Source organism: Pundamilia nyererei, unplaced genomic scaffold (assembly GCF_000239375.1).
Source record: "Pundamilia nyererei isolate P.nyererei 1_Seehausen unplaced genomic scaffold, PunNye1.0 scaffold00205, whole genome shotgun sequence".
Classification (NCBI taxonomy): domain Eukaryota; kingdom Metazoa; phylum Chordata; class Actinopteri; order Cichliformes; family Cichlidae; genus Pundamilia; species Pundamilia nyererei.
The window spans coordinates 278,101-290,357 of record NW_005187606.1 but is presented as its reverse complement, the minus strand read 5'-3'; the positions used below and the strand labels follow the sequence as shown (position 1 = coordinate 290,357).

At 41.0% G+C, this 12,257-nt stretch overlaps 1 protein-coding gene across 1 annotated transcript in view; it reads right to left on the bottom strand.

The window, feature by feature from the left end:
• Window positions 1–12,257, bottom strand: part of LOC102197344 (voltage-dependent T-type calcium channel subunit alpha-1I-like) — a 154,277-nt gene that overhangs the window by 84,360 nt on the left and 57,660 nt on the right. The window contains exons 7-8 of the mRNA XM_013914563.1: window positions 7,125–7,464; window positions 6,643–7,043 (exon numbers count right to left, since the gene is read on the bottom strand). Of these exons, the coding sequence (XP_013770017.1) occupies window positions 6,643–7,043; window positions 7,125–7,464 (741 nt within the window). The remainder of the gene's footprint in view (window positions 1–6,642; window positions 7,044–7,124; window positions 7,465–12,257) is intronic.

The following is a 12,257-nucleotide window of genomic DNA, read 5'->3' as shown; positions in this document are numbered from 1 at the left end:
TCTCTAGTGTTAATTTAACACTGGAGATTTTGCTGTGTATAGCGCTTTTCTAAAATGGCCTGTATTTGTATAGTGCTTTACCCCAAAGTGCTTTTACACATCCAGTCATCCACCCATTCACACACACACACACTCACACACCGGTGATGGCAAGCTACACTGTAGCCACAGCCACTCTGGGGCGCACTGACAGAGGCACCAGGATTACTCTCCTCTCCTCGCCTCTCGCGGATTACTCAAAATGCTCTATACAATATGCCACATTCACCCAATCACACATGTTCTCTACACTGAGTGCTTCCTAACTACATTCACACACATTCACACTCTTGACATGCAGACTGGAGGAGCCAGGGATCAAACCACTAACCTTCAGTAGGCGACCTGTTGTACCTCCTGAGCTACAACCACCCGGTGGTAAACGTGAGTAAACCCTCACTAGGTTTTGGATAAAGTGTAAACTCACAAACCTGTCAAACCTGCATCTGAAACGTTGGCTAGCATAGCAGTATAGTATTGCAACATGACATTTGGATCTTCTAACTAAAATAGGAAAATAAGAACATAAATAGTGCCATCATTGCCAGACCTGGCCCACAGCTGGTTGACATACACCCTGCCATGACACCAGTCAGTCAGAAGTGCCAGCTTGATGCTGGATCTGGGCCAGACCTGTTTTCTATGAGCCTGGGCCACATACACCAAACCAGAATCGGGCCAGATGTGGCATGCCATCACATAAACAGTGCCATCTACGCCAGGCCTGACCCATATCTGGATGACATACCACTTACCATGCCAGAAGTCAGCCAGCAGTTCCGGCTGGTGTTTTAGCTAGCAAAACAGTGTGGCTGATGTGAAGACACGCTAATGACAACATGTACAACCACTGGAGATGTGAGAAGGACAGACGGAAACATTTAGGTGAAATTTAAGTTCTTAATCAGTTTTATGCTTATTCTAGTGTCATTTATAAGAATTTTCATCTATAATGGTCAATAATCATTAAATGCTATTGCTATGAGTAGCAGAAATTTTACTGTGTAATTAAATATTTTACAGAGTTAATGGAATTTTCACAGAACCACATGCTTTTGCTACAGCACACATGTCCTTGTGCAAAATGGGAAAGTTTTAATTTTATCATGACAAAATGTTATCTCTGAAAGGTGTACATGTCTCATTTCTTCCAGAGCAGCCTTGCACCAGAACGGAGGACCTTTACAGGACTCTCTCCCAAACCTCAGTTCGACCCTCTCATGCAGTGCACACCAGGAGCTTCACACTCTGGCTCACACTCATAATACAAGTCAGAGCTTTAAAGTAAAAGTGTGAAGTGTGCTTTCAAAATTGGAGTTTATAGCTGGTTTGGTTTGGTTGGCAGTTCATGTTTTGCCATAATTAAAATTAAATATTTAGACTTTCAATAGCGTTAACATACTACACAGGTCATGAACAAGATTTTTGTAATTTTCATTGTACGTGGGCTAAAGCACTTCATTTACAGACATGTAAATACTGCAATTTGATTCTTTTAATAAACCATGTAACTTGGATGCAAGCGATGCTGGCGTGACCACAGTGCACACGTCTGCTGTTGCTCACAGTGGTCCAAGGGACCGCTCAGGGAGTTTGTGTGTTTGCTCAGACACATGAACAATTTGAGGGAACATTGGTTGCAACATGGAAAAATGTAGAACAACTGAAACTCTGTGAACACTTTCCAAATGCTCTGTATTATTATGTACTGTATTATTAAGACCGCATCTATCCTCAGGCCCACTTTCATGAACTAAAGTAGAGAAGCTAAAAACATCCACAATGATCTTTCATTTGTCTCGTTATCTCAAAATAACAACATGTGTTTTCTCTTGGTAATTACTTTATTTAATAATTAAGAAGTTTACGGACAGAGATCAAACAGCGCTGCTCTATGATTGTCTGTCTTTGCCCGAATGTTAGAATTAAAGGCAAACAGAAAGGATCCAATCTGATGATGCCGGAGTAGCAGTGGTTGCATTCTCAGGGATCAGGAATGCCATTTCTGCAGGTTGCGAACTACAGGGGAGCCAGAAGGAGCTCGTCTCCTCTTAATAAGACACAGGGTCCCTGAAAACATGATTTATTCAATTTATTAAATATGCTTTTTTGGTTTGTCTTTTTCAATGTATTTATCTTTTCTGCATTGCATGGAGGGTGATTCATTAATAATTCCCTTTACTAAGAGTACCGGCATGCATTCTCTGCAAGCTTGACCTCACCCACATCTGCTACAGACAGACGTTGGAGGACACCCTGCAGCAGTCTGACTTGATAAATCATCAATTGTGGAACTGCAATTGGAATTGCATTTAGCCCATGTGTAAACAGGATTTAAAATTTCAGGTTTGTTGAAAAAAAGGATAAATTTGAGTGAAATCTACAGAGATGGCATGGACAAAGTAACTTATTTATTATTCTAGTATTATTCTTGTTTACCGGGCTGGAGCTAAATATAACATTACTGGCTACAATAAGCTCTTCTAGTTACCAAGTTGGTCAGAAATGTGAGTAAGTTTTTCAGACTGACATATGGGGCCTATCACTGATCCAGGACCTTGTGTTGTCTTTGGGTATGGCAACCTTAAATAATTAATAACAATTTCAATAACATATATCATATAGCAGTGCTATGCACCCCCCTCCCTCATCATCCCCCGTCTGTCATGCTGATGCATCATTAATTCTCAAATAGCAGTTATTATTCTCTGATATGTTATCTCACTTGGGCCGTTCATCAAGCTCAGCGGTGGATATTAACTGGCTAAAAAAGTAGATGGACTGACATTATTGGGTGCGTACACTGGTGGGCAAAAGATTTGGCAGTGGTATTGTGATGGTTTGCTTAGCCAAGGACGCTCAACAAGGTAGCCTTCTTCTGGGGTGCTGGCCAGGTTTCCCTGACATGTAAGGCCAATTTATTTTAAATGCAAAGTACACAAAGAGTGTTTGCACATTTAAGACCGAACACCCTGGACACTGATTGAAAACAAACCTAATGCAATTTATAATACACACACACAGAAATATATTCAAAACATCCAAACACAAAAACAATATAAAATACCATCAACTAGTAAATTCAGCGCACAAATAGTCCATGATCTCAGTTCAATGCCGTTGCTTGAGTTCATTCACAAAACTAAAGACAAGGAACCCACTCAGAGTTTTTTTTTTATTATCAGTTCCTCAGTTAATTCTCTGTCAGTCCAAAACAGTCACACACAAGAAAAGCTGCAGGTTTTCTACCCGCAATGACGCAAAACAAGAAAGTGAGCTCGGCACTTTCAAACAAACACTTTCTGGAATGGATGCCCGATTCACCACTTTACTCCAGTGGAGTGTCCCAGCGTGACGTTAGCCTACCCGTCCTACTGCACAAAGGGAACAAATAATGGAGAGTTTCAGCTGAGATGGGCCACAGAGGTTATCTCACTGCTTCCTTCTCTGGCATCTTCCATCCCAAGTCCTGGCCCACAAGAAAGAGAGTAAAAGGGCTGAACCATCTGCAAGTGCCAAATCCGGGCAGTGACTCGCTATTCTAATTACTATATATACGTCGTTATGTAGATAAAGGCCTTTTACTTTGTTCTCTGGGACAAAAGAGGAAGAAGGTTGAATTTGCGGCTGGAAGATGACAGGATCCTGGCCATCATGAAAGGAACAGGGTGTCCACATGAACTAACAGAGATTAGAAGCGAGAGGCACAACCTGTCAGTTTTACTACCAGGTCCTCAAGACCACATACTAAGGATGATACTGTTTGTCAAGAAAAGCTGCCAGCAAAAAGATTCAAATCTGCTCTGTTGAGAGGCTTTCCACAGCACAAACCTCAGTGATGACAGCTGGCCAAAACAGCTGAAAATTCTGTTCCTCGCTGAGCTTGGGTATTAAACATTGCTATCTGAGGCCAAAAGAACTAAAGATGAGGAGATTTAAAGGTGGTGCAAGAGACAAAGAGGACAACATGCCACGAGCTGATGGAGGACTGGCACTAAAATAGATTGCATGTCAACTTTGGAAAAAGATCCAACCTTCTGTTTTCTTTTCCTCACCCCCAACCGGTCATGGCAAATGGCTGCCCCAACCTGAGCCTGGTTTTGCTGGAGGTTTCTTCCTGTTAGAAGGGAGTTTTTCCTTCCTACTGTCTCCATGTGCTTGCTCATAGGGGGTGATGTGATTGTTGGGTCTTTACACTACAATATAAACAGCCTTGAGCTGACTGTTGTGATTTAAAGGGCTATATAAATACAACGGAAATGAAAAATCAAAAATTCATCAACAAGGATGCCTGAATGAAGACGTCATCCTGGCAAACACATCTTCTCACATGGTCTATAAGATAGCAACCACCCAATTTATGGTCCCCTGTTTAGCCTTTTTATTAGAAATATACCCTTTTGTTAGTTCTTAATTCTCATTTTTTCTCCCTCTCCATTCTCAGTAACTGTCTGTGAATTTCTAGAATGTTCTGATAGAATTTATAAACAGCCTATACAACACATATTTACAGAACTGATAGCATCAAAGGATGACATTTGGGCATTACACTGTCCGAATAACGTCTGGTCTCCTGCCGTAGTGGCAGATATTAAAAAAAAAAGGAAAAACCACCCCGAACAACAACAAAACCTTGGACAGGTGTAAGCACCTCCCTTCTCTACAGGTGGAAAATCACAGTGATGAGGCAGATCAAGCCTCTGATACTCACTGTTCAAACAGAGGGAGGCATGACTTCAGTTTGCTAAACAGGCAGTGGAACCACAGACATTTCAGCTCACTATTTCCTCACCATTGAAGCAGCAAAGACTCTCTCTCTCTGCCTCTCTCGTTCTGCCTCTATTTTTAGCAGCCCCTGAGATGAGAGACGACCCACCACTGCGGCGGTGGCAGGCGTGAGTGGGCGATGGTATAGCGAAAGCAAGAAATATTGATAGGGGGAAAAAAAAGAGTTCACAAAGCCGAGCATCAGAAAAAGAGAGGAAAGAAGAAGAAAAGAAGAAAAATCAGTGAAAGTTGAAAAAGAACAGGAAGTGCCTTATTTTCATTGCTTGGAGAGAATTTAATCAGTGCGATCCAAACGAAAGTTCACGCTTGTATAATATGATGTCATGATCCTAGATGCAATCTGTTGCATAAACTGGGGGAGCACACTATAAAGACGAAATTAAGCCAACACCTGTATGAATGGGGGAAGAGCTTTACACTGCAGGAGTGTGGACATGCAGGGCAATGACAGGAACGAGGTAGAAGCAACTTTGTAATCTCCAAAGGAGCCAACATGGCTGTCTTTACTTTCTATAACAACTATTAAAGAGAAAATCTGCAGCACATGCATCCAATGTCTTAACAGCATCTAACGTAACAGTCAAATGATACGTACACAACAGTTTAAATGTTAACAAATAACTTTGTTGTGCAATTCTAGAAGTCATCAAAAATTGTCCAAGTTATAAATGATTGTAAAGTTATTATTGTTGAATTGTTTGCTGACAGTATGTAAGTGTCCGTGCTGATAGACAACAAAAAATCTATATACAGTACTGTGCAAAAGTCTTGAGTCACCATTATATCTTTACATTTTAATAGGAAAATGGGAAGTATGTGCAAGTATGTGTTGTACGTCTCTCCCCACCCACTGATGCGAACAATGCTGATGACAATTTGAATCAAACATAGATTCATCACTTCATAAGACCCATTGCTCTTGTGTAATTTGTCATACCTCAGTGTTAAAGGCTTGACAAAGAAGGCATCTCGACTTTTTTATATTTGCAAAAACGCTTCAGCTCTCATCTATGAAACTTTATCAGAACCCTCGAGAGCGCTATTTAACCCCTAGTGCGGGCTGTCTCATTTGGAAAGTGTCCTGAGGATTGTTGACCCACTACTGATCATGTGAGTCACACAGGGTGAAGATAATCACCCATGCCTTTTTTTAAAAACTCATGCAAACATAAAGACCGCCATTACCTGGATGACTGAAAACCTATACAGACACACAACACACTTCCATCTTTTCTTCCTGTTTCCATTCCTTGAAAATGGCTCCTTGTCACCTTTCCACCTGAGACTATTTATGATGAGGCATTAGCGAACAATAGATGGACCACCTGAAGGGCATCTCTCAGGTCGTGTGTCAGTGCTGATTTTTTTCCCTATTTCTTAAGGCCGTGACTTTCAGATACTGTTCATCTGCTGTCGATAGATTTGTAGTCCTGTCAACTTTTGTCGTCTCCATGTCCAGTTTCCTGAATTCTTTAAAAGGACACACTGTGCTGAGATATGTCAAGTTTGCAACTAATAACTGTTTGGAAATCACGCTGTTGGTGCAAAAGTTATACTTCATGCCTGTAAAACTGGGTTATCTTTAGCTGAAACTAATAATAAAGAAATGGGAACATAATATAAAGAAACATGAAGAAACGATTACTGTCTGACAACTTTTGCACTCTAGTGCATAACCCTCAAATATATGAAAGACTGAGAGAGATAATTAAGATATTTAAATATTTAATTAAACAATGAAAGATTTCCTAAATAATGAAATAAATGAGGGGAGTGGATAAGGAAACATGAACAAATGTAAAAAGCCAGCTGTACCTGCTCATGGTGCTCAATGCCCATGCTGATGGTGTTGATCAAAATGGCGATCATGATGCCTCGGTTAAAATACTTGCTCTCCACGATGCCCCACAGTTTCATCCTGATCTCGTACCACAGCTCCTTGCATCCCTTCTTCGGACTACAACAAGACTCTGCACCTTCATGGCCTTGTTTGTCCTTCACTTTAGTACCGGACTGTACACCATCCCTGTCTGATTCCTCCACAGTTCCCTCTTCTGTTTCGTCACTCGCTGCATTTCGAACTGGTCCCACCCCGTCAGAGAGCGCCAGCGCTGCCGCGCACTGAGGGCAGCCGTCTGTGCTGGAGGCAGCAGTGAGGGCCACAGGCTCAGCGGATGAGGCATGGCCTAGTTTGTTGTGATGGGGACATGGCGGGCCTTACAAAATGCAAGATGGAGAGATTAAAGGGTGATCCTATAAATCAAATAGATAAATACTACTTTCTTACAGTTACGTACCATGTCTTAACCCCGCTCTTCTGTCACGTCCTTCACGTCCATTGGCCTTCCTCTCCCTTCCTTCCCCGCCTCCTCTTCCTCTTCCAACACCATGAAAGCCACGAGGTTTCCCCCGGAGGGTGTTAAAAAGGGCAACAGTTTGCCTCCTCGCCTTTCGGAGGAAATGGCAGACCAGCTGGAAGAGCTCTTCGTAGCAGTCCCCAGGTTCACTGGCCAGGGTGGAGGAGGATGAACACCGAGCTCGCTGCTCCTGCATCAGCTGATGCTCCCGCTGCTTGGTCTCTGAGAACTGGGTGGCAATGACCACGAGGCACAGGTTGATCATGAAGAAGGAACCGACCTGGGAGGATGACAGGCATGCGCACATTACATAAACAAAATTTAAAGCTGCGTGTTGCTTGACTGTCGCGTTCCTCCCCAAGCTGCCCAGTGCTGAAAAAGTGTTTACTTGTGAGAATCCAAACTAATGAGATGTAATTATTTTCACAGGGCTTTTGTCTGTTTATCTGTAATAAAAGAACCCTTTTAAAGGCCTATTATTAATCCTAAAACACTCCCATCCAATAAAAAGGTAATAAATCATTCTTAAATATAATGATCTGCAACAGTTGGAAGCTCCAGCATGAAACTGGAAACCCCTAATTTGGTCTGTTAGTCGACAGCTTCTGCCAGCTAATAACGCTGAATACAAAACTCTCAGCATGATGGCCTTATGCCAGAGCAGTGTAGCTCTTACCTCTAGCTTGTTAGTCCACTTGGCTGGACAACTCCAGACATAACACATTATACAATATGTTCACAAACAAATCTGCTCCAGTGCCATCCTGAAAATACTTCTTTTTTTTAGTATTACAACCAGCAAACCAAGCAATGACTAAGAGAGGAGAGCTAACATATTAGGTGGCTTGATGCTGTTGTAGCTGTAATAATTAGCAACTTTCTTTTAGAAAAACCTATGATCACACGAGACAAGCCTTATCTATCTATCTATCTATCTATCTATCTATCTATCTATCTATCTATCTATCTATCTATCTATCTATCTTTCTTTAGGTTTTACAACACTGATTTGTTGAGAACAAAAACTACAATTACACAGTATCTTATCCTTTTTTACCCTAAGGCATGAAAATATATATTTTTGAAAGTGAAAATGACAACAACATTCTGGTAATGCTGATACCTTATTCATATAAACATGTAATTATTACAACTATTAAACACCATCATCACCATCACTGCTCTATCACAAAAAAATCCGCAAAACTACCATGTATCAGTATCAGTTCAACATCATTTTACACTAATACAAAACACATTTACAACACGTGGCAATAAACAGCTGCTTGTTGAAAACTAGTTTCTGCACTTATAGAGCACTGGTAGGACAACCAGCCCCACCCAACCCCTGTTATGATCTCTTTTAATCTCAGTTAGCTCTCAGTATATTTTTAAACAGCTGCTTGTCATTCCAGGTGTAGCTCTCCAGCCTGTGACGAGTTACCCTCCAGCACAGGGGTGTCAAACATGCAGCCGGGGGCCAGAATCTGCCCGGCAAAGGCTCTTAGAGACTTTTTCTGTAATTTGGGTTTTCTGTAATAATAATAATAATTTTACATATTTATTCATCCATATTATGGAGCAATTGTGACCACACAGTTTACTCTGGAATCATCTCCCTCTTTAGATTAGGTCATCTTCTTCACTAACACGTTCAAACCCAATTGAACATGTGCGTTTTTCATTAGCATTAACTTACAGTGTCATTTTCCCCCAGTGCATCTCTTTTACTTTTATGCGTCAAACTCATCAAAGAATATATATTTAACAGTCAGAGACTTTTTTACTGCTGTTAAATGTCAAAATATGTCAGATATGACCCGAACAGTATGCAAGGACAGAACATAGGAATGAAAAATCTTGATACTAAGACAACATCTTCTAAAGGCAGACACATTATCACAGAGATGCAAAGCAGAGGAGCTTATTTAGACACCGTCACATACCCTGTCCTGTCTTGATCACCAGTTTTTGTGGTGCATTTGCTAAAAGCCTGCATTCATAAAAAAGTAAGTGGAGAAGTTCGTGAAGTCTGATGAGGTGTATTGTAGCTAAACTTACATCTTCTGAACTTACAATAGGTAGAGTCTGGTGTTTATGGAGAAAACTGGTAACAGAATATTCAGCTTAGTTTAACCTTGACTTGGAATCTCTTAAGATGTCTGTGCTTTCAGCAGTCTGCTAACTACCAAACTTACCTCCATACAGCTACAGCACAATATATAAAAAGCTTGTAGGCGTATTGGGACTGTTAGGAATAGGTGTCTACCCCCAACTGAAATCTGGCGTTGAACATTGTAATGCACGATTCATAATGAAACACATATCTGGTGTGATACATGAACAACTGAGAGCAGAAAGGTCAGAAGAGGGAAAAAAAAGGTTTCTTTTACCGTCACTCCTTTAACTAAAACTTTAGGTTGTGTTTTCCTGCTTAACCACTGATATCATTCAGCCACTATTGACACTTTTATTTAGATGTTTTAGGCTCATTTCCCATGAGACACAACTGGTAAAACAGATTTAAAGAAAAAAAGGGAAAAAAAGAGATGACAAAATAGGTCAAGGTCACCAAGAAACGCTAAGCTGATGTGGAAAGAAAACAGGAGGAAATTAAGCCTAGTGCTCTGCAGGCTGTGATCAATAGTGATTGTAAGCCCCATAACCTCACTAAACCACTGCGACAAAGACTACGGAGAAAGCAGAATGTACGTGTGTGTCCGTTTTAGTGTAGAGACTGCCTTTTCATTGATTCAAAGCAGAGATTTGTGGTCAGACTGGTTCATGCCAGTTCACTGGACTCACGTACTAAAAGGGAGGCAGTGGGTCCCAGCACCCGCTCAGCACCCTCGCTGATCCCATCAAATATTTATGCTCACACTCTGCTGGAATGGCTGAAATACAATTAGATTAGTCTGTGTGTCTCGGTGTGTGCACTTTTAGTTTGCAGCAGAGGTGTGAGAGGCAACTAGTGTTTGAAGAATAGTGAATGAAATAATTACGTTGCCTTCTAAACAAGAAAGCTGCAAAAATCTATGTTTTCTACAAAAAAACAAGACCATGTGAAAGGCTTGTAAACCTTTGGGAGTGCATCACATTTACTATTTGGTTTTGTGCTTTTTTCAGTCCAAATGGTAGCCACGGCAAAATGGACTTTCGGTGCAGTTTTCCAATGGTGCAGTTTGCATTTGTTCCAGCACACACTGAACACTGAGTACCAACGTGCAGACAGACAAATCTAATGATTAAATAGTAATGATATTCAGATGTGTAGTACTGTTGCTAAAGACACAGCGTTAACCGAGATCAAGCCAGTGCTAAAAAGACTCCTTTTTAGTGATATCCGCGAAATGAACGCAATCAAATGACCACCAACAAAAATGGTGAAGTCCACATTAGCTGAGGCTGTTTTCTTTGGCTCATTATGCATTTTTACTGTAAAGCTTCATCAGATCAGGCTTGCAGCATTTGGATGAATCTGAGCACAGAGTGCACCCTGCACACTGCAGAATTGTAGAATCTGCTAACTGGTCACTTGTGTTTATTAATGTTTTGCCATGGGCATGTATGGCTGCCATACATGCCCATGGCAGAACATTGCGTCATATTTGACAGATTATTAAACTTCTCATATTGAAACAAATTAATCTTTTTATTATTTGTTTGTATCAAGGTTTTTTGAGGCCCTTTGAGGGGTTTTCTGCATCAACATCTCTGTGAACCTCATAATGATAGTTCCAGTGCCCAGGCAATAAACACACACAAATGATTTCAGAAAAACAAACACGACGATAAAAAAGCTGTGATGTGTAATAAAGCAACTTCTGCAAGGCCTTCAGGTCCAATTGTGATTCAGAAATGTAGTGCTGAACTCTGGAGTTATTGTTTTTGAGCATACGTTATGACATATAACAACCAGTCTCTTGCTTTCTTTTATGCGAAAGGGATCGCCAGGACACGCGTGGACTGAAGCAGATTATTGCAGACACTGAAAGTATCTGTTAGAAGAAGGGGTACACAGATGAGGTGTATTAAATGATTTGTTTTAAACTCACAATATGCATATGTGGGCATTACAAACTATGTTTTTAGCCCAGATTTCGGTGGATTCCTCCTAAAAACACAATATTTTAACTACATTTTGCTGATGACTCTGTGGACTTTCCTTAAAAATATACAGTAACAGGACAGGACATCCTCTCTTGTTGTGTTGTGGCACATGTCCATATATGCAAACGAGCTCGATGTTAATACCAGGTATAAGCGAACACAGAAGGTGAGATTAAAAAGTGTCAAATCAGGAGGATTACTACGCTTTACAGTTTTGCAACAAAACAGGTTGAGGATGGCATTTGTAGATGTCAAAGCTTAATTCCACAGGGCCAAACTATCTTCCATGCAAAGCCTTTAATTCCACTGAGTCCTCTTGTCTAAACTGCTCTACATGATGGTAATCACTGCAAAGCATCTCTCTAACTCTCTCCATCTTTATCTCACTTTTTTCATCTGTCTCTCCATCTGTCACTCGGTCTCTGTATCTCTCTCTCATGGCTGTTTTCATCTAGCTTCCTTCTAGCACTCTCTTGTACTCACTCTCTCGCGCTCTCAGTTCAATTCAATTTTGCACACTTAATCTGCATGCATGTTACGTGAGTGAAATCGTCAAAGCATCTAAACGCAACCTGAACTTATATCTCTCTCGTTTGCTGGCACCTCTGTCTTTCTCGGTCTTGATTGCTGTTGCTTGCTGCATTCCATCTGTCAGCACATGGTGTCATGCAGCATTAAAGAAAGAATGATGAAAAGTCTCCTCATCTGTTTCCCAGGGAGATGAGGACACGCCTGTGATGTGAGCAGAACTTTTAACATGTAAATAGTAAATCACTTTCCTCCACTAAGCCTGTTTGTGAAACAAGCCTTGAAACATGCCGAAACAAAGCCAACAAGAGGCTGGCAGTTAAATCTTTTCTCTATGGGGGGAAGACTAGGGATGGGTACCAGTATCCGGTGCCATTATGGCACTGACATAAACGGTAGTAACCAGACCGAAAAGCAGCGCACATTTCGGTGCTT